The following is a 27,878-nucleotide window of genomic DNA, read 5'->3' on the forward strand; positions in this document are numbered from 1 at the left end:
TGCAATCCTTCTGCCTAGTCCGCCATCTTGCCCCGCCTCCTTTCAGCCTACTTTTGACAGCTAAACCCTGTGCTTGTCTGTAAGATCTTAAGAGAGTCCAAAGGTAAAAGTTCCTACAAAAGTAAGCAAAGTACTTACTTATATTGTTATGACTTCATAGATATTTAAAGGCGTAAAAATGATCCCCTTCCCCACTTTGATCATTCTTGACAGTTGAATCAACTGGGTCCCCATGCAATTTACTGTCTTAGTTTGATAGGACCAGAACTCCCTTCACAAAAGATAAGGCTTTCCTTTCTTCTAGTTTAAGATGGCTTTCTTTCAAATAAATGATTTGTGCTTCCTAACTTAAACTGTTCTCTCACTCCCTCTCCCATTTTTGTTTCACAGGACAAATGTTGCCTTTCACTTCACTGCCAGCCCCTCTCAACCTCAGGTAAATTAAGGGTTCCAAAAATTATTATCATTCTATCTGTTGGTGTTACTCAAAGAATCCATGATAACAGGTATAATCAGTATATGGTGTTACTCTTGATCTTTTACAACTTGAGATATATTTATATTTTTGGAATGTCACTCATGGCCTGGAATTTTGGACACATATTTAATCTTATCACCTTAACTGATTTGAAATGAGAGGCATGACATTTTTGCAGATGTTTCTTAGTTCAACCTTCATTCAGAAAATCATGTGCTTACTATGCACCAAGCACCATGTTAGACTGTACTAGGTGCTGGCCATACAGGAGTGAAGAAGAGAGACACAACTTTTTACCCTCATGGAGCTTAGAGTGGGGAGAGGAAAGAGGAGGGCCAATATATTAAACAGGTACATAGATAATTAATAGACCAGGAAATACAATAAATATAAGACAGATTTTAATTTCCACAATGTAATGGATGGAATAAATAAGTTTCTCCTGTCATAGCTTCTGAAGCAAAGAGTAAAGTCTATTCAATAGCAAGTCTTAAAAAGATTAATGTCCTGATAATTTATTATAAATCTTCTGCAGGCCGTAATATGGCTTTGATCATAAATGGCTACTTAATTTTTACTTTTGAAGTTACTAATACTGGGATTAACATGATATGGACACTGTGCTGGTAAATATTTAACAACTGTTTCACTGAGAAAAAGCCCTGCTTTGTTGTGCTTGTCCATTGAATACCTCTTTCATAGCCACTTTCAAGCTTCCAATGTGATATTATTGAACACAGAGTTGGGAAGAGATGTACACAATCAGCTCTTCCAAGCCTTCATGAGCCAGTTCCCACACACTTCTTAAGTGTTAAATTTCCCTTCTCAATGAAGGCCTCTGAAGTGCATGTATACTGCCACCCAGTGACAAGAGAGGACCCATTGACATCAACATTTATTGACCACTTAATTAAAGAAATATTTAGAAAGTACCAGTGCCATAATGCCTAAGACATTTGACTACTAACCAGAAGGCTGGTGGTTCAAACCCACCAGCCACTCCTCACAAGTAGGTTGAACAATCTACTTCCATAGAGATACTACCTCAGAAACCCAAGGAGGTGTTACTATGAGTCAAATTGACTCAATGGCAGTGAGTTTGGTTTTTGGTTTAGTTACTAGGACCTCCGGTGATACAATGGTTAAGGCATTTGGTTGCTAAACAAAAGGTTGCTAGTTCAAACCAACCAGCTGCTCCACAGAAAAAAGATGGGGCAGTCTGCTTCTGTGAAGTTTTATAGCCTTGAAAAACCAATGGAAGTCACTATGAGTTGGAATCAACTTGACGGCAGTGAGTTTGGTTTTTTTTTTTGAGGGGTTGGGTGTTTTGTTTTGAGTTACTAGGTGCAATGGGGGGAGCTCTGGTGGTGTAGTGCCTAGGGCATTTGACTGCTAACCAGAAGCCTGGTGGTTCAAATCCACTAGTCATTCCTTGGAAGGAAGATTGGGCAATCTACTTCTGTAGAGATACCACTTCAGAAAACCAAGGAGGGGTCACTATGAGTCAAATTGACTCAACAGCAATGAGTTTGTTTTTTTTTCCCTTGAGGTACAATGGGAGCCACTTACTAAACAAGCTGGGAATTGCACTCCAACTAAAGGAAGAATGCAATCTATAATAAATATGATATACAGAACATGGCATACACTATAATAGAAGGGCTTATAGGTTGAAAATCAGTGATAATTATAGTGTAATTTCTTCTTATTTTTTTTTTTAAATTATGTAAACATTAAAACCTAAGCTATTTCTATATAAGCCCCAAGCCAGAATAAAATATACATGAGAACAAACAAAATAGAAATTCTTTGATATCCGTAAAAGTTTTAATTTACTCTTAATAGTTCCTATTTGGCCTCTATTTTATATTCTCTTCAGTTGCAGGAAAATATTTTCTGTTCCTACACACTCACCCAAACTATTGTACATTCTCAGACAAACTGTGTCATCACTGTCTGCCTCTATATCTGTAGATTTAACAGGTTGCAGAAGCTGGCCAGGTAATCAGGACCTGGAAGATTATTTTTATCCTAAATTCTAGCTATTGCTTGGGATATATGTCATTTTCTTCTTTCTGGTAAAAGTAAATGACAGGACAGGGGTCAAAAATAATTATTTGGCATTTATGCTAATATAGAAAGGAAGAGAGGTAATAGTATTTTGACACATAGATTAGGCTGCAGTAGATGCATGCATAAAACCAACTCACTGACTGTCTCGTAATCTGACATTTTGCATTTATGACAATAGTAAAAAATCTACTATCTAATACTTTGCACATTAATGGTATACATCTGGCAGTAATACCAAGGTTCAAGGCAAGAGTAACACTGGCTGTGTTGGTTAAGGTTATGTGTCAACTTGGCTGGGCCAAGTTTGGTTTGGCAGTTATGTAATGTTGTAATTTGCCAGTTGTGTAATGTAGTCATCCTCTGTGATCTGATATGGTTACTATCCATTTTCACATAACACCAATTTTTGCATAATGACCTGGTCTTTGGAACCTAACCATGTTGATTAGTAAGGAATATTATATAAGAATATATATGAACATATATTAAGGCCATTATTACTAACAGTAACCATAGAAAATCTCTTGAGTTACAAAGAATAATTCCTCTAAGAACTAAATACACCTCTTGAGAATTCCAAAGTACTCATCTTTGGGGAAACCCTGTATTAAATGTATTTGTATATGTTTAAATCAAGCTTCACAATGAAAGAGCAGAATGTAACAGGCTTGGGAGGGTGTTGCCATCTGTTATGAGGCATGAACAGACTTACAAATAGCCTCATTAATGACACTCCTTAATTTTGAGATTTCTTTTTTTTTTTTTTTTTTTAACCATAAGAAGGTTGAAGGTTTTAGATTTTGAAAAACATTTTCTTTTTATCACTGTGGTTCTCAATATCAGATTAGTAAAGAGGATGTTGGGATGCAAAATTAAGGTTTAACATATTTTGTGTCTCTTTTAAGATTTAGATTTATTACAGCACAAAGATATGTGGTTTGTTTTGGGTGAGTGAGTGTATGTGTGTATGTATGTGTGTGTTTTTTTCAAAATCTTAGTCATATATTTCATGGCAAGCCTCTGAACCAGTTACCATATTTACAATTGTTGGGCAGAAGTCCTCTTTCTTCATCATTAGCAGCATATTTTAAAGTTAGGGTTTTAATACATCTTTCCAGTGGATTCATAATCTAAGTAGGTGAATAGTAGACTCTATTTCTATTAGAAATGTTTCCTGATTCTTGTCTGAAAAATACTAATTAAATATATCTCAAAATATCTGAAAAATACTATTAAATATATCTCAGCCTGCCCAAAATTGTGAACATATTTCAGGGAGCTAGGTGTGGGACTTGGTTTCTGAATCTAAATATCTTCTTACTGTAGTCCAATCAGGAAATGGATTCCTTAGCAAAAGATCTAGGGGAAGAGTGGATCTATTGCTAATTCTGCCTATGAGAAGGTCAGTAAAAATTCTTGAAGAACAGGCTTATCTGCTTTATAAGGCTTATCTGCTTCATATTTCACAATGACCACACAGAAGAAAATTCTGTCTCATATTACATCCAGTATATCCTTAATCCAAAGGAGAGAGTGGGGGTGGGAGATTCTCCTTAAGTAAGAGCTGGAATAAGTGCAACAAAGGTTAGTCTAGAAAGAAATGGTCATTGTGCTGTTTTATCATAGTTAACAACATAGCAACACTGTAATAAAATAGTTCCTTTGTCCTGCTCACTGCTGTCTCCGCAATGCCTGGCCCAGAGCCAAAGTACAGAGCAGTTGCTCAATATGTATGATATAAATGAACTAATGCAGATCTACTGAGATTTACATCTGAATTTTGTGCCTAATATTAGAGGAACTTATCCTATTCATGTGAAAATAGTTCTGAGTTTGTGATTGTAAATATTTCTTAATATTAACAGATCATTTTTTTTTGTTCTCAGTATTTTCTATATAAATTTCCCAAAGATGTGGACTCTGTTATCATTAAAGTAGTATCTGAAATGGCTTACCCATGTTCTGTTGTCTCCGTCCAGAATATCATGGTGAGTCCTGATAACTTCTCAACCTTCCAATATGGATCATTGTGTTGTCCTAGAGTAAATGGGAGAGAGGTGGGGACCATGACATCCTCTCACTATGTATGTGTCCCATAACTGCTAAATAATAAGAACAGTATCTTGCTCAGACAAGTGGGCAATCCCTCTTTTTAGACATTGATTTGAGGAGATAAAGAATAGTGGTTGCCTCGTAAATAAATAAATAAATAAATAAGAAGATAGAGAAAGGAAGAATCATAACAAAAAACAAAAAAGATCAAGTTGTGGACTGCACATGATAAATAGAGTAGAAACCTACTGTTTGTTCTGTACTTAAAATTTTTCATTGTAACATTAATCCTTTCTATCTCATCATGTATTAATCAAGAATGGGAAAAGTATTATATACTTTAAGACAGTCCTTCCATAGTTCTCTTTGATAGGACGTCCTTGGCTTTAGAGGACAAAGCACCAAGTTTCAAGAGGGAAAATTTGTATGGCTTCTGACTTAGTAAGGACTCCCTTGCTCTGTGATCCAGGTGAGAAGACCCTGACAGGGACTAGGTGTGATATGACATCGGTGATGCTTTCCTTCTTATCTCCCATGCATGTTACAGTGCCCTGTGTATGATCTCGACCACAATGTGGAATTTAATGGTGTCTATCAGTCCATGACCAAGAAAGCTGCCATCACACTTCAGGTGAGACATTGATTCTCTAGTTACTATTGTCAATTACAATGCATGATTTATAGCAGGGTAACTACTGGACCAGCATCCACAAAGGATGGCCATCCACTGTGTGCCTTGTATCTTTTTCCTTTCTGGTTGGTTTAAAAACCTGAGCCTGAAATCAAAGCCTGGACAATTGAGGACAGAACTCTTCTGCCAGCTGTCCTATTCCTCTTAAAGACTCTTAGGAAATCATGGTGCAGTGGGACATATCTGAGAGATTTCTTAGAGAGGTAAGGCCCTATGGATTACCAGAAGTTCCAGTCTACTTATCAGAGTTGCCAATTTTAGGTTAAAGTTTATCCTTTCCATTTAAAGCAATAAAACACATACTAGTAATTTATATCCGTAACAAAAACAGGTCTTCAACTCTAGACAAAATGGATAAATTCAAAGGAATACAAACCATATTTGTGTATAAGTTTACCCTTTTGATACTAATTATTTCAATGATAGTTTCATGGCAAAAAAAAAAAAAATGTACACATTTTTTGTACATCACATCGGTGATGTCAGAATATTTTAAGAGATTCTATCCCTGCCTTCAGGGTGGTTTCTTAAGCTTGAGGTGCCTGCAACTTGATCTATTCCTTAGAGTAAGATAATAGTATTTGTTGAATAACAACACAGAATGAAAAGAAGTTAATTGTAATTCAGGTATCAGATCTAAAAACTTCTACCAGTCAGGCATAAATGATGTAGGGCCTTACATTTGATATTCCAAATATTTGTTCTTGTTTTTAGTATTTATTTCTTCCTCAGCTTTCCAGCATTATGTGGTCCCAAATAAAAGGGGACAGGAAAATAAGCACATTTGGGCACCTCAGATATTATATCATTGGGATACTGAATTAATGAAGCCCAGTACATTTCCTTTGGTAATATTTTGCAGTGAGTTCTCACTTCTCTTTTGATGCCATTATTCTACCTTGAGCCAATTTCTCAGTTGGCTAAACATGATACCAGAAATTTGGAGATGATAAAATATACAGTCTTAGAACTACTGTTGTTTTTGTCAGTTGCTGTCAAGTCAGCTCAGACTCATGGCAACCTCATGTAAAACAGGACCAAATGTTGCCTAGTCCTGTGTCATCTTCATAATCTTCGGTTGAGTCCACTGTTGTGCCTATTGTGCCAGTCCCACAATCCTTGCTAGACCTGAGCCCATCAGTGCAGCCACTGTGTCAATCTATTTCGTCAAGGGCCTTCCCCATTGAGGGTTTCCCTCATTTTGGCTGACCCTCTACTTTACCAAACATGATGTCTTTTTCTAGTGATTGGTCTCTCCTGATAACATGTCCAAACTGTAATAAACCTAAAGATCATCTTATCAAACACCCTTCGTTTATGAGTGAGGGTCATAGAGAAGCACATGTTGTTTGTTGTTAGGTGCCATGGAGTCATCTCTGACTCATAGCGATTTTATGTACAGCAGAACGATACACTGCCCAGTCCTGTGTCAGCCCCATGATCCTTGCTATACCTGAGCTCATCATTCCAGCCACTGGCAATCCATCTCATTGAGGGCTTTCCTCTTTTTCATTGTCCCTCCACTTTACCAAGCATGCTATCCTTCTCCAGGGAATGGTCCCTTTTTGCAGCATGACCAAAGTAGGTGAGACAAAGTCTGGCCATTCTTGCTTCCAAGGAGCCTTCTGGCTGCACCTCTTCCAGGAAAGAGTCATTAGTTCTTTTAGCAGTCCATGGCACTTTCAGCATTCTTCGCCAACACCACAACTCAAAAGCATTGATTCTTCTTAGGTCTTCCTTTTTCATTGTCCAGCTCTCACATGCATATGAGGCAATTAAAAATACCATGGCTTGTGTCAAGCACACCTTAGTCTTCAAGCATATATCTTTGTTCTTCAGTAGTTGAAAGAGGTCCTTTGCAGCAGATTTACCCAATGTTATAAGATGTCTGATATCTTGATCGCCTCTTCCATTGGTGTTAATTGTAGAACCAAGTAACATGAAGTCTTTGACAACTGACAACTTCAATCTTTTCTCCATTTATTGTGATGCTGCTTATAGGTCCCGTTGTGAGGATTTTTGTTTTCTTTATATTGAGGAGTAATCCCTACTGCAGATTGAATTCTCAGTCTTAATCAGTAAGTTTTTCAAGTCATCATGGTCGATGTTCATCGATTTCAGCAAGCAAAGTTGTGTTGTCTGCAAGTTGTTAAGGAGTCTTCCTCAAATCCTGATGCCACATTCTTCTTCATATAGTCCAGCTTCTTAGATTATTTGTTCAGCATACAGGTTGAATAAATATGGTGAAAGGATACAACCCTGACACACTCCCTTCTTGATTTTAAACCATGGAGTGTCCCCTTATTCTATTTGAATAACAGCCTCTGGTCTATGTACAAGTTCCTCATGAGCACAATTAAATATTCTGGAATTCCCATTCCTCTCAATATTATCCACAATGTGCTATGATCTACACAGTAGAATGCTTTTGCATAGTCAATGAAACACAAGGAAACATCTTTCTGGCATTCTTTGCTTTGAGCCAACATCCATCTGGCATCAGCAATGATATCCCTCATTCCGTGTCCTCTTCTGAATCCAATTTGCATTTCTGGAAGTTCTCTGTCAATATACTGCCACAGCCATTTTTTAATTATCTTCAGTAAGATTTTACTTGCATGTGATGTTAAAAATATTGTTCAATAATTTCCACATTTTGTGGAATCATCTTTCTTTGGAATGGGTACAAATATGGATCTCTTCCAGTAAGTTGGCCAGGTAGTTGTCTTCCAAATCTCTTGGCATAACTGAGTGAGTGCCTCCAGGGCAGCATCCATTTGTTGAAACATCTCAATGGGTATTCCATCAAATCCTGGAGCCTTGTTTTTCACCACTTCCTTCAGTGCAGCTTCAATTTCTTCCTTCAGTACCATTGGTTCTTAATCATATGAGACCTCCTTAAATGGATGAACATCGACCAATTCTTTTTGGTACAGTGAGTCTGTGTATTTCCTCCATCTTTTTTTTTATTTTTTATGTTTCCTGCATCATTCAATATCTTGCCCATACAATCTTTCAATATATCAACTCGAGGCTTAAATTTCTTCTTCAGTTCTTTCAGCTTGAGAAATGCCGAAAGTGTTCCTCCATTTTGGCTTTCCAACTCCATGCCTTTGCACATTTCATTATAATAATTGACTTTGTCTTCTCCAGCTGCTCTTTGAAATCTTCTGTTCAGCTCTTTTATCTTTTAATTTCTTCCATTTGCTTTAGCTACTCTCTGTTCAAGAGCAAGTTTCAGAGTCTCTTCTGACATCATTTTGGTCTTTTCTTCCTTTCCTGTCTTTTTAATGACACTTGATGATGACATCAAGAACATCATCCATGAAGAAAGCAAAATGTCATTAAAAAGACAGTAAAGGAAGCACATGTTGAGGAAGTCAAAGTCAGGACTGTAACTCAGGTCTCTGGGCCTCTCAGTCTTTGCCTTCCTAACCTGAGTTATTTATTTAGCTTCTGCCTGTGTGACTTCTAAGAAAGTCATTTATCTTTAGATTTTAAAATAATAAAAATGTAATATACTCATGAAAGCCAGAACTCAACAGGACTACATTTTTTTCTGGATCTTGCAAGTATTCCACCTTTGATGAGGTGCAACTTACCACTTCACTATCCCTCTCTGTTAGTGGAAAATATTTTAGCTTTCCTTCTCTGACAGGTTTCCTCCTTACACTGGTTTTGGTTTTCACAAGTTTTACTGTATATGAGTATTAATTATTAAGCATTGGCTGTTGACTTATTATTTTATGGTACACAAGGTATTTTAAGTGTAAACTGAAATGAAGACAGTTTGTCTATTTATCGTAATTCCTTGGATGTAACAGTTATTTTGTCATGGATAATCTGAAATGGATCATGGGTGTGTGGAGATCCTTTTTAAGGAGGCAGGAAGCAAGGATGAACTTTACTTGTCTTCTCTGTCCTCTTTCTGCCTCTCTCCCCACATGGTCTTCTCCTTCCTGCTATCTTTCTTGCCTTCCTCTCATAAGGTTGTTATGTCTTATGCAGAAGAAGGATTTTCCAGGCGAGCAATTCTTCGTGGTGTTTGTGATAAAGCCTGAAGATTATACCTGTGGAGGATCTTTCTTCATCCAGGGTAAGAGACAGTGAGGAGTGCTTGGCTACTAGGAAATACTTGGAGGAGGGCAATGAAAAGGAAGCCAAACCCTCACATTGGCCTTTTATCACCACTTCTATTTCTCTCTAAGTGAGGGTCCTTTAGCAGTGAGTTGGCAGGGCCATCTGAGAAAAAAATGAGAGGAAAATTAATTTGCTCTGTAAACTTTCACCCAAATCACACACACAAAAAATGAATAAATAAATATGAAGGGAAGAAAATGAAAGATCTAAAGGCATTGTCAGTACTACAAAATGTCATTTAATACATTCCATAGTTTCAAAGTCTTATACTTCCTCAGACCAGATAAGGTATAAATCACTCAGTTCGTTCTTTATTCAACAAATATTTGTTACTATGAAATATTAATCTTATACAGGAAATCAAGAAACCAGGTCTTTTTCCTAAGATTAGTTTGGTAGCCAGCCATAATGGAGCCATTTATATTGATAGTATTTATCATATCCACAAGGAGTTACAAGGAAAATTCAGAGTTCATAGTTGTGGCTGCCAAATTTGTGCCTTGCAAAGTAGTAAGAAAGCAAAATACGACAACTTATCCCAATGACAGGGGTTATGTGAGCTCTTGTTATTGTAAGGTCTGGTCAGCTCCAATTCATAGCAACCCTATATACAACAGAACAAAGCACTGCCCAGTTCTGTGCCATCCACACAATCCTTGTTGTACTTGAGCCCATCATTGTAGCCACTGTGTTGATTCATCTCATTGAGGATCTTTCCCTTTTTCACTGACTCTCCACTTTACCAAGTGTGATATCCCTCTCCAAGGAATGGTCCCTTCTGACAACATAACCAAAGTAAGTGAGACAAAGTCTGGCTATTCTAACTTCCAAGGAGTATTCCTCCAGGACAGCTGTGTTCATTCTTTTGGCAGTCTGGGTAACTATCCAGTAACTGGGAGCACTGGTGACACAGCAGTTAAAGTGCTGCTAACCTAAAGGTTAGTGGTGTGAACCTACCAATGGCTCCACAGGAGGAAGATGTGGCAGCATGATCCCTAAAGATTGCAGTCTTGGAAACCCTATGGGAGTTTTACTCTCTCTTTGAGGGTCACTTTGAGTTGGAATTGTTCAGTGACACACAACAATACAGAGTTTCATAGTGTCAAAAATTCCTTGGTAAAGTACAAGTCATTGGAAGACTATAGAAGGGGAAAAAAAATGTATTTAAAATCCCGCTAACTAAAAAATACAAACTAAAAGAAGTAGCTTTCTACTTTTGAAGATTTTATCTTCAGATATCTGTGGTATTTTGAGCCACGCAGATATCAGGAGAAGGATCCACAACCTTTCATTGGAGAAGAGAAATTACAGTCCCATTTGCTTCCGTTAGTGTTACCAAAGTTCATCTAAGCAAAGACCAAATTATAAGTTTTAACCAAAAAGAGTTTTAGGTAGTTTGAAGATTTAGGGGTTAGATTTTCCTCCACTTCTTGATAAAATAAAACTATACAACCAGCAGGGGCAGATAACCCAATAAGAAAGGTAACCTTTCACACTATTTACTACAGATTAGTAAGTAAGCATAAGTCCATGCTGCCTTGCTTACTGGGTGCTCCATCCCTGTCAGGAACAGGTAATTATCCAGTCTGGACATTTGAAAAGAGGCTTTGGTTCTGTAGAAAGTCACTGTGGGATTGGGCAGAGACAGATGCTAGCCATATCTGGAAGAAGAATCTTTGATGTTGTGCAAAAATGTGAAATCGTTTACTACAGATTAATAAGTAAACCCGTGCTTATCTTGCTTATTGGGTAATCCACCCTTGACAACCTGAGGTAATTGTGGCCATTTTTTGAAAATTTTTATAGACCAAGAACCTGGTATCTGAGCCATTATGCTTTGTTCTTTTTTTCTTTAGAAAAGGAGAACCAGACCTGGAATTTACAACGAACGAAGAACCTTAAAGTGACCATTGTTCCTTCCATTAAAGGTCAGTGTTGGCTCTAGGAAGTGGTTGAGAAATTCCTATCAGGAAGTCTATTTCATGATTCAATGCTAGTGTTATACTTCCAGAGAAAAGATGACATCCTTCCAGATTCATCTTAAAAAAAACTAAAATATATTCACACTAGAGATAGATGAGGGAATCAGAGCATTTTGCTGAATCCCTCCCAAAATAAAGGAGAGCTTGTCATGAAGTTGTGCACTGGCAATCTCTTCCCACCTTCCACTGAGAAGCCCTTACTGACAAGACAGTCATTAATGGATAATGTCTAGTTGACCTCGAGTGATTTTCTTGTTCTTAATGGAAATTTCTTAGGACTTAAGAATAGGCATGATGAATGTGGGACCTTTGAAACTGTTCTGTCCCTAACATGGACATTGACTATCCTCTTTTCTCCTGGGTTCAACCTGAGCAAAGTTTATTTCTCTTCCCTCAGAATCCGTTTATGTGAAATCCATTCTTCTCAGTTTCCTCATCTTCTTCTCCCTCTACTTGGGATGCCTGCTTGTTGCATTTGTCCATTATGTCAGGTAGGTCAAGACTTTCAAGAAATGTTAACCCCCTTTTCCTGTGGATTAGTATATGACTTAGCAGAGATGTTAGAGCCACATTGACTGAGGTCACATCTACCTTAGCCACTGAACACCACTAGGCAAGTTACTTAACCTTTCTGTGCTTCAATTTCTCATCTGCAAATGAGATATTTTACCTCATAGAATAATAATATAAGTGCAGTATACATCAATATCCTGCACATACTAAGTGCTGGCAGACTGTTAGTTATTTTCAGAGTTAATGAGACTTCAACAAAACAGCACCTTGTGCATTTTTCAGACCAGAAAATATTTACCATAAATCCCACGAAATGTGGGAAATTATCAGTTCTTCCTGATACGGAGATTTAGAAACAACTTAAAACATTTCATCAAGAAGTAAAATTAATCTAAAATAAATCTTGAAGTGCAATAAATAGCAGGAGTAATGTGCTTTGATACTGTATTACCAGGTGCTCTCCTACTGTTGCAGCATCTATTTTCTAACAAAATGTTCCTTGAAAGAAAAGAAAAGGAGGGATAAAGAGGTGCTTATCAATAGATGAACAGATAAACAAAATGTGGTACACAGACACAATGGAATATTACAGAGCCATAAAGGAAGATAAGTTCCCAAAATATCTTGGAACATAGATGAACCTAGAACACATCAATCTGAGCCAAATGAGTCAATCATTAAAGGGAAAATATTATATTATCTCACTTTTATAAAATGAGTAAAAAAAACAGCTTTATAGAGACCAGTGTTCATAGGTGGTTACCACATAAGATACAACTATTGATCTGTACTCATTTGTAGCAAAAGAGAAAGCATGAAACCCAAGACTCAGAAAAAAACAAGTCTACAAGACTAATTGTCTACATGAACTATGGCCTCCTCTACCCTGAGACAAGAAGAACAAGATGGTACCTGGCTACTGCTATCTTATGTTCTGATCAGGAACACAATAGATGATCCTGGTAAAAAGGAAAAAAAAAAAAAAATGGGGAACAGAACTTCAAATTTTTTAAACATCCAGACTTACTGGACCCACTGAGGCAGGAGAAATACCTGAGATTATTGCCTGAGATAGTCTTTAAGCCTTGAACCAAAACTAAGCCTTGAACCTTTTAGCTAAATAGCAGGTTAGCTCATAAAGTAATGAATATCACCCCTGGGTACTGTGATCATTTAAAAAACCTTCTATGTGAGACCAAATGGTCAACAAATACTCTAAAATGCATATGAGAACATTAGGGGGCTGTGAGACTAGGTTAATGAGAACAGTACAACTAGAACAAAAATCATGAAAATGTTGATAAAATGTGAAGACAGTAACCAATATCACTGAGGTATATGTACAGAAATTGTTGTATGGGAACCTGTGTTTGCTGAAAATACAATAAAATACAATTTTAAGAAGGGAGGAGGAGGTAATGGTGCCATAATTTTATCAAGGAAATTTCCCTTCCCAATAATTGGAGCCTTTCCCAGTAAAAAGTTGCTGAGTCTCTCCTTGCCGCTCTCAGCAGGCCTGAAGCTTGAGAATTCCATTCTTTGTCCTGCTCTCTGTGAAACAACTACAAAAGAATGGCGGGAGGTTTACAATAAACAAATGTTCTTTCTCCTCTTGAACAAGAAAAGAAAACAAAGCCAGCATAGAGCTTTGAGACTATTGCAAAAGATTAACCACATCTGAAGAAAGACCTCATGGCTACCTCAGTGATAGAACTAACTCATTCATACAGGCCTCTCTCTGACTCAAAAAATTACACCATTTTGTCACGTTTATGATGCTTTGAGTTGAGATTTAAAAAAAAAAAAAACACTGACATCGAGTCAATTCCAATTCATAGTTGAAATACCACTGGCCATATCTGAAACTATTTCAGAACCAAACTAATTTAAAAGAATAATGAATTGTAAGGCATTGAAAAATAGAAATTCATGAGTCCATAACAATAAAGGACGGATGGAAGGAAATGTCTTAATACTTGCAGATATGCATTCAGTGACTTGCACAGAATTACTGAAACAGTTACACATGAGGAAAAGGAACATTTAGCAACTACTGACAGGAGAAAGGAGGATTCTTGTCTACAGTAGAATACCAAGAGCTGACTGGTCAATACCAGGGAGGGAAAGCTGCAGTTGGAAACACAGCATTTTGCAAATAAAAAACAAGCCAGACTCAACTCATTTCCAACTCATAGCAACCCTGTAGGACAAAGTAGAACTGCTCCATAGGATTTCCAAGGCAATAAATCTTTATGGAAGCAGACTGCTACATCTTTGCAAATATCATAGTAAAGGCTGGATCAGGTAAAGAATCACCAATGGATACACTGAGGAGATGGCAACTAATGTCATGAAACAAAAATAAATTGTTAAATGGAAAACTGATTTTCTCTGAAACTAACACCCAAACAACAATAAAAAAAATGTTCAAAAAAAAAAAAAAAAAGAATCACCAATGGATATAATATCCAGGGAGAAGTTCTGATGACGACCAAGATATTTGCAAAGCTTACGGTACATCTTGACCAATTGCTTAGTAATTGCATGGGCAAAATAGTAAGTATATAGTGGAAAAATCAGATAACACATTGACTGGGTGAATAAAGATGCCATCATCAACAAAGGGCATACAGACATTGAGAGTCTCCCCATGTGATCCCCTGAGAGGGCCACAGTATCACTTAGTGTGGTACTCCATTGGGAAATCATGTTTGAAATCTAATCATGAGGACAAATGAGACAAACCCAAAATGTAACTTACTCTCAAATATTTCAGAAAAAGTCATATATATGAGTGTGTGTGTGTGTATATGATAAACAGATTAATAAAGCAAATGGAGTAATACACTAACAAAAAGTGAATCTAGGTTAAGAGTATATGTGTCTTCTATATTCTAATTCCTATACCTTCTCTGTAAATTTGAAATTATTTTCAAGGAAAATTAAAAACAAAACCCCTGAGCTACAAGCAAATCTTATATCTGGAAAGTGTGTACATTAACTGATTATCAGCACAATTAATTTATCATAAATTACCACTGACATATAACAAGCACCTGCTCTATGCCAGGTTTGATGCTGAGCCTTCTATGTAGATTGTCTCATCTAATCCTCCACTGGGAGCTCTGGTAGCATAGTGGCTAAGACACTTGCCTGCTAACCAGACGGCTGGCGGTTCAAGCCCACCAGCCACTCCTCGGAAGGAAGGTTGGGCAATCCTACTTCCGTAGTGATACTGCCTCGGAAACCCAAGGAGGGGTCGCTATGAGTCGGGGCCGACTCGACGGCACATAACAACAACAACAACAACAACAATCCTCCACTAATATGGATATTATTCTTATCACCATGTGATAGATAAGGAAATTAAGGCACAGAGAGGTCTAAGAATGCCAGTAAATGAAAGAGTTGGAGTTCAAACCCAGGCAGCCTGTCTCCAGAGCATTAGCTCTTAATCAGACTGACCACGAGGGGTCAGGAATGGTCAGAACGTGTAAGAGAGGGAAGTCCTGGTCAAAGAAGCCAAACCAAGAGCCTGGAAGCCTGGCAAATATTTGACTGGATAGGATGGAGAGTATTTTTGTAACTCCCAATTTTGCCTCAGATGAGCTCTAATGCTATAAAGAAGTTCCTTCCTCCTGCCTCTCTTGGAGAGACTGTCTCTGCTCTTGATATTTTAAATTTTAGAAAACAGGTTTTCACCTCTCTAGTTAGCTACCATGCATAGTCAACATATAGACAAAACTAAGTTTATATCATTGTGGTAGTTATGTTTGTGTGTCAACTTGGCTGGGCCTAGTTGAGTGGCTGGGCAGCTGGTGGTAGTTATTCCCCATGATGAGACTGGCAGTCAACTCTATGGTGGGATGTACCACACAAGCAGCTGAATAGCTGCCTTTGGGATGTGGTCTGCTTCCTGTAAATAAGGAGCAGCTTTGGGAATGGTCTCTAGCTTATGGCACCTTGAAACCTGTATGTAGCCATGTCATTGTTCAGCAGCCTGCCATGCTCTGCCGACCTTGGGACTTACAATGAACTTGAATTAATGGCCTGCCATGTGATTTGGTAATATTGGGACAGTGCCTTTTTACTTGTCAACCCTGGGCTTGGCAGCCTCAGCAGCCAGCAGCTGTCTGAGTGAAGAAATGCCTCTAGCTCCAGTGGGCCGGGAGCAGGAGGCAGAGCTGGACCCCAAGGTTGAGGGGCTTTCACCCAGCCCCCAGAGCCTGGCACTTTGAACTTGGACTTAAAGCCTCCAAACTGTAAGAAAATAAACTGTTTGTTAAGGTCATCCCATTTGTGGTATATTCTTGGCAGAGTGGCACTAGGTAACCAGAACAATCATTGAAGCAATTTCCACAACAGTGAAAAGGTGGAAACACACAAAATGTCCATCAACAGATGACTGGATAAACACAATGTGGTATGTACTTACCATGGACTATTAGCCATAAAGAGGAATGGAGTTCTGATACATGCCACACCATGGGGGAACCTTGAAAACTTTACGGTGAGGGAAATGAGTTAGTTGCAAAAGAACAAATATTTATGATCCCAATTATTTGAAATAAGCAAATATATAGAAACCAAAGATTATTGTGGTTACCAGAGGTGGGAGGGAAGGGAAAAGGGGGAGGAAAAAAAAAGAGTTACTGAGTTTATGTTACTTGTGGTAGAATAATTTGGAAAAGGATAGTGATAATGGTTGCGTAACAACATGAAGAATGTAATCAATGTCACTGGACGATACATGTAGAAATTGTTGACTGGAAAATGATCTGTTGTGTATATTTTCACCATAGTAAAAATTAATAATAGATAAATAATGGGATGTCAATCTCCCTAAAGTTGTTATTCAACTTACAGAAGCAAACAAAAGTTTTTTAAAGTTGAGGTATAAGGCTCTGTTGAAACTTCTAGATGCCAGATTATTTTGCTACAGTCAAATGCACAAGCATAGAGTCTTTCCAAATATAGACAAACTGAAAATAGAAATCTGGAGACATAGAACTATTTGGCATTTTAAATAGGAGACTAGACTGAGGAAAAATGCTCACAGAAGGAGAACTCCTCCTTCATCAGAAAAAGCAGGCAATAACACAAAGTTTCTTCCAAAGCCAACTGAAGCCAGTATTCACAGCATAATGAGTGTTTGCTTGGTGAGTCCCCTATATCTTATTTTTAATACATGTGGGTTCCATAGTTCATGCTATGAAATTATGATGAAAATCATTGATAAGAGACTTGGCCCCTGCCTTCAGGGAGCTAAGAAACCAAAGCAATTTTATACTATATTGGCCTGAACCTCAATACCATTCCCCTCCCACCCCAAGACCCAAACCAGTCAACAAATATTTATAGACTCAAGTCTCTGGGGGTCACAAATGGTTATGTGCTTCACTTCTGCCCATGCAGAAGAACCTTAGAAGACAGGCCTGGTGATGTGCTTCCTAAAGGTCAAACAACAATGAATGTGCAGGCCCAGGGCTGGGCACTACACACATATTTTCTTATTTGTTCCTCTCAACTACCCTGCTAGGCATTGAATTCAAACTGCCTTCCTGAGTACTCTTCCTTCCTTTTGATTCTTGTTTTAGTTGTCCATTACCACAATAATGCATTAAAAAAGAAAAGCAACAGCAACAAACAAACAACAAAACACACACACGCAAACCCCACTGGCTTACAGTAATAAATAATTGAGTTTGTTCACAAATCTATAGATCAGCTGGATGGTTCTGCTAACTGGACTGGACTCAGCAGAGCTTAGCTGTGTACCCTCATAAGTATAATCAACTAGAGGGTCAGCTAGGAACTGGCTGTTCTAGAAGGATCTCAGTTGCTTAGTCTCTCATCCTCCAACAGCCTAGCTCAGGCTTATTGTATCTTCAAGACAGACAGTAGAACAGTATAAGGTCTCCATAAGGGGTAGGTCCAGAAGTAGAAAAATGTCACTTCCCCCTCATTCTATTGGCCAAAGCAAGTTGTGAGGCCACTCTAGATTCAAAAGGTAAGTGATATATAGATTCCATCTTTTCATCAGAGGAGCTGATAGAAGGTGGGGTGTAGTCACTTTTGCAATCATTCTAGCACAGTTTTCATCTATAGCTTTTTTCCTTTGTTCCCTGGACACTGCCCACCTCACCCTAGCTTTGTAATCATTCAGCTCCTCTAACTGAAGAACTTTATTAGCTCCAAAATCTCAGGCAGACATGGGTGATGCCTGTGAATACAAACACACAATCCCAATAGATCATCTTTTATGACTTCATATAGTTTCTTGCCAGTCAATGTCATTAAAATAGTTATAAAGGAACTTCACTAGAGCCCACTTTGCCATCTAGAACCGGCCAAGTGCTAACTGTTCAGATGGTTGGGGAAAGAGGAATGCTAATCTGATTTCCTGACAGTAAGTAAGAGTGTGGTCCTCTGATGCCTTGTTCATTCCACAAATACTTAGTTTTCATCTCCTATATGCCAGGCACTGTCCTAAGGGGCTCTGGTGGCATAGTGCCTAAGGGATTTGACTGCTAACCAGAAGTCTGGTGGTTCAAACCCACCAGCCACTCCTCAGAAGGAAGACTGGCAATCTATTTCCATAGAGATACTGCCTCAGAAACCCAAGGAGGGGTCGCTATGAGTTGAGTTGACTCAACAGCAGTGAGTTTGTTTTTCTTGGTTTTGTCTTAGGGGTTACCAATACTGTGGTGAACAAAACAGTCTAGATCCCTGCTCAATCTCATTAAACTCACATTCTAGAAGAGAGAAACAAATAATAAGTAAGAAATCAATAAACAAAATAATCTCAGCTAGAGATATGAGGAGAACAAACACAGTGATGATATAGAAATGACTGGGTTGGAGAGACAACTTTAAATTTGGTCAACAGGGAAAGGCTCTCTGTTTCAAGACCTGAATGCCAATAAGGAGCCAACCATGTGGGATTCTGGGAATAGAGGAGCTCAGGCAAAGACCAAACCAAAAAAAAAATCAAACTTACTGCTGTTGAGTCAATTCAACTCATAGCGACCCCTCCTTGGGTTTCCAAGGCAGTATCTCTATGGAAATAGATTGCCCAGTCTTCCTTCCAAGGAGTGGCTGGTAGGTTTGAATCACCAGACTTCTGGTTAGCCATCAAATGCCTTAGGCACTACACCAGACCAGCAAGAGCAAAATTCTTGAGGCAAGGGTAAGTTTGGTGTGTCTGGGAATAAATAATATGAAGAGAAGTTCTTCCAGCAAACATACCAGGATCAGGGAGAGAGACTTCTTGACCCCTCACCTGGAAGTAAATAAGAGGCTTCACCAAAGCACTAACATATTGGGCCCCTAACTCTCCTTCCCCATCTCTTTCACCATCACATCCAAAGGGGAGACCAATTTTGGAAGAAGAAGGTAATGAGTATTTTAATTTTTAATAGATATTCCCAAATGTTGCATCTATTTTTTGAAATAACAACCTTTTTGAGATATAATTTGTATACCATAAAATTTACCCTTTTAGGGTGTACAACTCTTTGGTTTTTCAGTATATACATAGAAGTGTGCAGCCATCATCACTAATTTCAGAACCTTTCAATCACTAAAAGAAACCTCAAATTCAACAGGGTTGCAGGATATTAGATCAATATACACAAATCAATCATACTGCTATATACCAGCAATAAATAATCTGAAAATGAAATTAAGAAAACAATTCTATATACAATAGCATCAAAAAGAATGAGATACTAAGGAATAAGTTTAACAAAAGTCAATGACTTATTCACTGAAAACTACAAAACATCATTGAAAGAAATTAAACAAGACCTACATAAATAGAAAGACATCCCACATGCATAAATTAGAAGACTTAATAATGTTAAGATGATGTAGTAGACAGAATAATGGAACCCCAAAGATGTCTATGTCTCCTAATCTCCAGAACAAAGTGGCTGGACCATTTTACAAATCCCATTAGTAATGTATTAGGGGTCCAGTTTTTCCACACCCAAAGGTCTATATTTAAGGGATGCTGGCAGACAAAGTCTACAGGGAACAAATGTAAACTGCTAAGGTTTACTATACCTTAGGAGCATGTGTGTGTTCTTCATTGCAGGTTTCAGAGAAAATCCATCGATGGAAGCTTTGGTTCCAATGATGGTAAGAAAAATCCTGATTTCAATTTGAAATGACGTCAGATTTTATGACAACATCCCATCTGATACTTCTTTTATTTCTCTGCCTTTTGCAATTTTCAAACCTCCCTTGATTGTTATCCCTGAGTAGTCTAATCTGTGGATATCCCTGAGTAGTCTAATCTGTGGACATTAAAGGAAGATAGAGCGAGTAAGAATCCATTTTTGTAGCTGATGATTATTGTGATATGGGTCTTACACTAAGAACCTTTGCTTGGAATGTCCTTAAAATTATCCACAACCTGTTTGGCAGACATTAATATCTCTCTCTCTCTCTCTCTCTCTCTATCTCTTTAATTTTTATTGTGATTTGGGTGAAAATTTACAGAGCAAATTCATTTTCCATACAACAGTTCATGCACATTTATCATTAATCTCTTTTAAAGATTAGTGTTTTGCAGGGCATAATGGTTTATAATTATCTGGTTTCAAAGCTGATTTATGAAAAATAATAAGAATTTAGTGTGTCAACTCAAATACAGAGTTTACTTTTCTCAAATGGCAATACAGGGATTTTTTTGTTCCAGTATCTAGAAAATTAAAATATTCAAGACTAACAAGTATTATAAATCCAAAGGTATTAAATATCCAGTCACTCTTATATGCCTTCACTCTGAGAGTTTGAACAATGGAATTCAATTCCCTGATCTTTTATCAAAACTTAAAAAAAAAAAAAATTAAATGTCCTCAGCTTTGAAAAGCCGAAATCAGCATTGGTCACTCCAAGCTCATAGCTATTAGACATAGAGAGATAATTTGGAAAAAGGAATGATAAAATGAGACTTTATTTTTAAGTCAAATGCAGCAGATGTTTAGTTCTGTATTTTCTACAGTTACGTAAGTCCACAGAACCTTGGAAGGACACAAACTCATCACCTAACCTCCTGCCCCCCACCTAGCAGGAAACACTCTCCCTTTGCCAGAGTGTTTGCTTTTCCTGCCTTCTTTTGACTTTTGTCTCCTTTAATGTCAGCGCGTCTATTTTTCCAGCCACCCAAGTACTTTGTTTTAATAAACATTCAACTGCCAATATAGAAGACTTTAAAAGAACCCCTGTTCTAGCGGCTCTAAAATGCTAAGTGGTACTTCCCCTTTATTCATAAAATGTTTGTCAAATGAACTTATCTTTTCTCTGAATATCATCCCTTTTCTTACAGTGCTCCCCAGGTTTTGCTATTACTGTAGGCCTAGTTGAACTTAGAAATCCCATTGGTTGAATCCCATTGGGTGCTTTGTGAATGAGTGGTCTGTTATTTTTACTGTATGAGTGAAGTCTTTTTTATATTGTAATAATAATTAAAGGGGAGCTCTGGTAGCATAGTGCATAAAGCACTTGACTGCTAACCAGAAGGCTGGGGGTTCAAACCCACCAGCCACTCCTTGGAAGGAAGATGGGGCAATCTACTTCTGTAGTGATACTGCCTTGGAAACCCAAGGAGGGGTCGCTATGAGTCGGGTCTGACTCGACGGTACATAACAACAACAACAACAATAATAATTAAAGGAATTATATATGCAGAAGCTCTCTTGAATATTGAAGCATATGTAGACAGAGCTGATACTTGAGCTAAATCACTTCCCAAGTTTAGGAAGGCTCTGAAAATTAGCTAAGAGGTAGAGATATCTCTCAATTAGAAAACAGAAACTAGTGAGTGACCAAAAAAGAGAAAGATGTAGCAGTCGGGAATCTTTGGGCTGCAAATGACAACAAAAGAATATACCCCAAACATACTTACACAATAAAGAAGCTCCTGTCCCTGGAAGCTGTGAGTCCAGTGGCTCTGGTCTGCCATTTCTCTTTCATTCTCTTGGTTCCACTTTACTCCTAATGCTGAGGGTGAGAAGACTCAAGTCTTATGACCTCTTCTGACAGCATCCAGAGGAAGGACTTTTTCAGAAGCATCCACCAACTTCTCCTCATTGGTCTAGAGTGGATCACATGCTTATTATACAAGTCACTGCAAGGGAGTAGATTTACCTACATATCAATCAAACCCACTTCTAGAATTGGGGATGAGGTACAATCTCTGCCTGAGGAAGAACCAGCCTTAGCAACCAGTTAGTGACTCCTTAGATATACCGAACAGATCATTGACAAAGCAGTCAGGAGCAAGGGACAGAACCAAGTGAAAACTAATGTGAGACATTCAGGGCAGAACCTTTGGAAAAGAGCAAGTTGGCAAAAAGAAAAAAAAGTCTTTCCCAAGGGCCAGAATCAGTGGTGACTGTGGGGACTTCAGGAATTCAGTGGAACTCAGAGTAATAGGAAATGACTTGGTGGCTGGTGCCCAGAAAAAATGCTAGGAGCAGCATCTACAAAGGGAGTGGAATTCCAGTAGACTTGCAAGGTACCTGCCCGAATCAACATGGACTTTGACATCTGAGGAACTTGGCCTAACTCTTTCACATCAGGTATCCTCCCCTTACCTGGATCCCTGCTGCTGCTCACTCTGTCATCCCCTTGGCTTTTCTTTCCCCCTGCTTTCCTGCCTCTTGGGGGTGGGGCCTGGGTCCCTCTGTCATCCCCCTGGCTTATGCTGTGCATAAGGTCGCTATTAGTCAGAGATGACTCAATGACACCTAACAACAGCATGCTTGAAGTGGAGGAAATGGAACTGTGTTCCTGTAAGTTGCCAAATTGGTGACAGCTCTGCATGAGTTAGATACTGATAGGAAAATCTGTTAGCTTCTCTTCTTTTGTTTTTCTTTGATTTGTCTGCAGTTGTTCAATTAAGTTGTATTTGAAAAATGTCAACATTGCCTCCAACTGTACTAAAAAAGTAACGTGATTTCTCTTATAGTTTATGGAATGAAGAGTAAAGCCTTGGAGTGAAGTGGAAAAAGACCTCAGAGGTCTTGAAGGATTCCTTTATTGTGGTGTGAATGAATGGATACTGTATTATTAACTTACCACTATAATACTTGTAAGAGGACCTCTGTGACAGGGTGAGGGGTGCTAGGATAGGGTCTTCACTCTAAAAAAAATTTCCTTCACTAGTTCTATCAGGCTGCCTCTAACATATCTCACTTCATTATTAAAGAGCCTCTACAGAAATGCAGTTGCTGACTGGGAAGAGAGGCTAATGAAGAGTCCCTCAGACCTCTGGGACCACATGAGCTCACTCCATGATCCTAGGGTACAGCCTAAGAGAATGTTAGTTACTCAAGTGAGAGAGCTTAACTAGCCTGACAAGGGTGTAGATTTAAGAATCAATGGTCAACCACATTCATCCCTGGATAGGCCATTAGTCAATCAACTTTTTGAAAAAGTGGGGTCAGTCCAGTGGGAAGAAGATAAAGAGAGTGTTAAGTCTGGCAGAGGCAAGGAGCACCGGCCATCATCAGAATTTAAGGCAGTGGGTCTCAAATTCTAGTCCTGGCTCTCTACTCTTCTTTTTACAAATTTCCTTGTTTTTCTTGCCCACCTTTTGTTATAGACAAATTCTAGAATAAAGTTCCAAGAAAAATCCAAGTAGTATTTTTATATTAATTACATTAGCCTCATAAATGATTTTGAAAAAGAATGACACATTCTCCAGGACATATAATGTTTATCTGTTTATTTAAGTCTCCTTTGATACTCTCCTGGAAATTATTTTCTTTATTATGTCATGAGGAGGTCTGGTGGCATAGTGGCATAGTGCCTAAGGCTCTTGACTACTAACCAGAAGGCTGGCAGTTCAAACCCACCAGCCACTCCTCGGAAGGAAGGTTGGGCAATCTACTTCCATAGTGATACTGCCTTGGAAACCCAAGGAAGGGTCGCTATGAGTCAAATCTGACTCAAGGGCAGTGGGTTATTATTTCATGAGCTTTTGAGACTTACCATAAAAGTAGTTGCAGTAGATAGCCAATGGGCATAAAAATGAAATTTCATTGCTGCTCGCTCACATTTTTTACTTCTTCGGCTTCCAACCTCTTGCATCTGTGGAGACAGAAGGAAGCAGGACAACTATAGATATGAAAACTCTGAAAGACTCAAACATGATAAAAATGAAATTAACTTTTTTCTCCTCACATGGAGCAAAATCCTGTTCTATGTTAGCAAAGTAGACAGATGGCTATGAGCACATGATCAGAGAAAACATATCAGAACAAGTTTCCTCATTAAGATGGGATCATTCACAAACTTATATATTTGCTTATTCCTAACCAGATCATCTTGATTCAGTCCTGTAAACTGAAATTTCATATTTAATTCTACTTTCTAAATACAATACAGTCGATGAGGATCAGCTAGGAATTGGACCATGTGCTATACATACATACAAGGAGCACTGATGTATTGGCTTAAATTCCCTAGCAATCAGGCCCATGAGCTTTGCCTGGGAAATCCTAACTAGGCAATTCAGAGTAGACTCCTTCAGCACAACCAACTGAGGGCCATCTCAATTCATCCATCTGGAACCTTCTGGGTAGGCACAGTGTCTATCCAAAAGTCTGAGAATTATCCCAGAGCAGGCTAAGAGGACTCCTAGAGGTATACCACAGTGTGCCAGAGCAGTCTAAAAATATAAGTAAGGATTGTCCTTCGGGAACAGCAGTCCTACCTGAAATGTTGGGATGAGGGTACGAATGCTTTGATTTTTGCCTTTAATGAGACTTTAGACATATCATTACAATTGACAGAATATTTTTATTCCATGTTGGCCCATCTCATATTTATATTCCCCAGAGTTAAAACATTGTATGTGAAAAATTCTGGTGTTCTGGTCTAAGAGTCAGAATTTTCTGGTCTAAGAGTAAGACTCAACAGCAGTGGGTGTGGTTTTGGTTTTGGTTTGCTCCATCAAAGAACCCAAACGCTGTTGCTGTTGCCTCAAAGTGAATAGGGCCTGTGACTACATGGCAACAAGATCAGGTTCAATTACCAGCCAGAGCAGAGTGCAGAAACCAGTGATTTATCGAAGTCCGAACAGACCTGCCCAGTTGACTTTTTTGTTTGTTTTTTTAACAAAGTTGTCACTTAACAAAACAGTGATTTTTCATTTCTCTGTTTGCTTACCTTAGTTTTAGTTTTTACTTTTTGTTCTTTTGATTATTCACACAAGAAACATCAGCACCTACAAAACCATTCCAATTTCCTACCACAACTGAACTCAAGCATTTACTGCACACTTGTACCTCCCATCTCAGACCTCTCCCCAGGAACACCCAAATACCAGAAACTCTGGTTTTTATGATCTTACTGTCATTTTCACTTACCATTTGCAAGTTTAGTAATTTTTTAAAAATTATATTTTAAACAAAGAACACCAGCTATTGGTTAAACAGAGAGCATAGACTTGAAAGAGAAAAATGTGAAAGGCAATGTAGGAAATGTAATAGACTAGGCTCACCTAGGCTTGTGACCTCCATTATTCTTCCATGAGACAACCCACAATAAAGTACAAAGAAAGAAAATGCTAGTGTGACCCTAACCCCAATAAAGAATCAGTGGCATAAGCAGCAGCACCCAATCTAAAGAGCAAAACTTGTGCTTACTTTTTTAAATATGACTTTATTATGGGGAGATGCAAATGAGCCTCAACCTCTGTGTCTCTTTTGAAAGATATTCTTGACCATGACATGAAAGTAATACACTTGATGCCAATGAGTCATATTTCGAAGGAAAATCACTAACTGTATTTTCTTCAGTAAAGAATAACTGAGACCAGTACAGTGAAAAGCCTTATCAAACAAGCAAATAAAAACAGTGCTTAGCCCTTCCTTCTTGATTAGGTTCAGAATTGTCTGGAATGGTAACATTTTGCATGCTGAGACTTGTATCCTAGCTAGTCCACCCATTGTCCGAGTAACCTGGGGCAAATTACTTGATCTCTTTTTTTTCCCTCAGTTTTATCATCTTCAAAATGGTAATAATTATAATATCCACTCTATCAGTTTGTTAAAAAATTAAAAGAGTAAATTCTTCTAAAGTACTTAGCAGAGTGTCTGGCCCCCAATAAACTTTCAATAAATGTTAGCCAGTAGCAGTAGTAATAGCACTGGTAGTAGCAGCAGCAGCAGCAGTAACAACAGTAGCAATGATATCAATGATATTACTGTAGCAGCAGTATCTGTAGCAGTAATAGTGATAGAAGCATTGTTAGTAGTAGCAGTATTAGTGGTGGTGGTAGAATTGTTGTTGTAGTCATAGTAACAGCAGCAAACCACTGTGCTGGAACTATAACCACTTATGTCCCAAGTCAAAAACAGACAGCCAAATTATACTCATCATTAAATGTTGTGTTTAAAAAACATGCTTATAGGTATAAAATTAACCTTTTTCTTTGCCTTGCGGTTGAATGAGAAGCATGGGTGTTAATGATGCCATGTTATGTATTTATGAGTTAGACTAAGAAGGGCCAGGGAACACCTAATTTCTCTAAATTAAAAAAAAAAAAAAAACTAAAAAACCTCACTGTTGTGGAGTTGATCCTGACTCATAACGACCCCTCCTGGATTTCTGAGGTGGTATCTCTATAGAAGTAGATTGCCCAATCTTCCTTCTGACAAGTGGATGGTACGTTTGAACTGCCAGCCTTCTGGTTAGCAGTCAAATGCCTTAGGCACTGTGCCACTAGAGTTCCCAATTTCTCTAAATAGTAAAGAATATATCATCAAAGGACCTCCAAGCCCAGGAACAAAGCTAGAGAGTATGTATCCTAAGAGCCAAAGTCTACATCCCAGGGGCCAAGATCTATATATATACTGAGGGCCAAAGCCTGCATTCCAAAGGTCCTGGGAACATCTAGGAATGCTAGCATCAGCCAAAGGCCTTGCTGACCATTTGCTCCAACTCTTGGCTAAGTACCAAAAATCCAAAAACCAAACTCACTGCCATTGAGTCAGCCCAGACTCATAGCGACCCCTCCTTGGGTTTCCAAGGTGGTATTACTACTGAAGTAGATTGCCCAACCTTCCTTCTGGGGAGTGGCTGGTGGATTTGAACCACCAGCCTTCTGGTTAGCAGTCAAATGCCCTAGGCACTATGCCACCAGAGCTTTCCAAGTACCAAAAGGAGGAAGGAAATTGAGTCTACAAGGCCATCTGGATTTGTCTCTCATCACCTGGTTAATGAATTTAAACTTAAGATTTCATTATTTTTCATCATGGAAGCAATGAATGGCTACAACAAAGAGTGAAAACATGATAAAGCCAACTAAGTTAACTAACAAGACTGAATGTTTTTACTATCTACTAATGAAAATGAAGTTTGAGAGCAGGATAAAGAGAGTTTACTGTGACAAACTGTGAATTGTTTGAGGCTTGTAGGTTTTTCCACACGTTACCTACAGTAGCATTAATGTAAATGCCAAAGAACTTGAAAATGTATTTAGTGAGAATATTCTCAGTGATGTTTTCTCACTGAAAATATATGTCTCTGTAGTCCTAAAAGATTGACCAGTTAACTCACAGACTTTTTTGTCTGTTGTTTGTGTAATACTACCCATCTCATCTCTCAGAAAGAAGATAGATATTTTACTGAAATTCCCAGCAGCCTGGAAATGTACCAGAACTTTGGCAAAGCTCACAAGGCATTGAAAAAATGTTCTCATGTATTTCCACAGATGAGTGTGGCTCCTGGAAATACTGTGGCACTAAATCAGTCAAGGAGTCTCTGGATGATGCAAACAGTTAATGTCTTTGGCTGTTAACTGAAAAGTTGCATTTCGAGTCCACCCAGATGCAATTTAGCCTGGAGTTACTTCCAAAAAACCAGCCATTGAAAACTCTATGAAGCATAGCTTACGTTGACACACGTGGGGTCAGCATGAGTCAGTTCATGA

At 38.3% G+C, this 27,878-nt stretch overlaps 1 protein-coding gene across 1 annotated transcript in view; it reads left to right on the plus strand.

Annotated features, from left to right (window-relative positions):
• Positions 1 to 27,878, plus strand: part of SIDT1 (SID1 transmembrane family member 1) — a 182,648-nt gene that overhangs the window by 95,900 nt on the left and 58,870 nt on the right. The window contains exons 4-10 of the mRNA XM_007958180.1: positions 391 to 436; positions 4,438 to 4,539; positions 5,151 to 5,234; positions 9,303 to 9,390; positions 11,291 to 11,362; positions 11,814 to 11,907; positions 20,028 to 20,071. Coding sequence (XP_007956371.1) covers positions 391 to 436; positions 4,438 to 4,539; positions 5,151 to 5,234; positions 9,303 to 9,390; positions 11,291 to 11,362; positions 11,814 to 11,907; positions 20,028 to 20,071 — 530 coding nt within the window. The remainder of the gene's footprint in view (positions 1 to 390; positions 437 to 4,437; positions 4,540 to 5,150; positions 5,235 to 9,302; positions 9,391 to 11,290; positions 11,363 to 11,813; positions 11,908 to 20,027; positions 20,072 to 27,878) is intronic.

The sequence above is a fragment of the Orycteropus afer genome, unplaced genomic scaffold, assembly GCF_000298275.1.
Source record: "Orycteropus afer afer isolate SDZICR_OR568_19922 unplaced genomic scaffold, OryAfe1.0 scaffold00862, whole genome shotgun sequence".
Taxonomy (NCBI): domain Eukaryota; kingdom Metazoa; phylum Chordata; class Mammalia; order Tubulidentata; family Orycteropodidae; genus Orycteropus; species Orycteropus afer.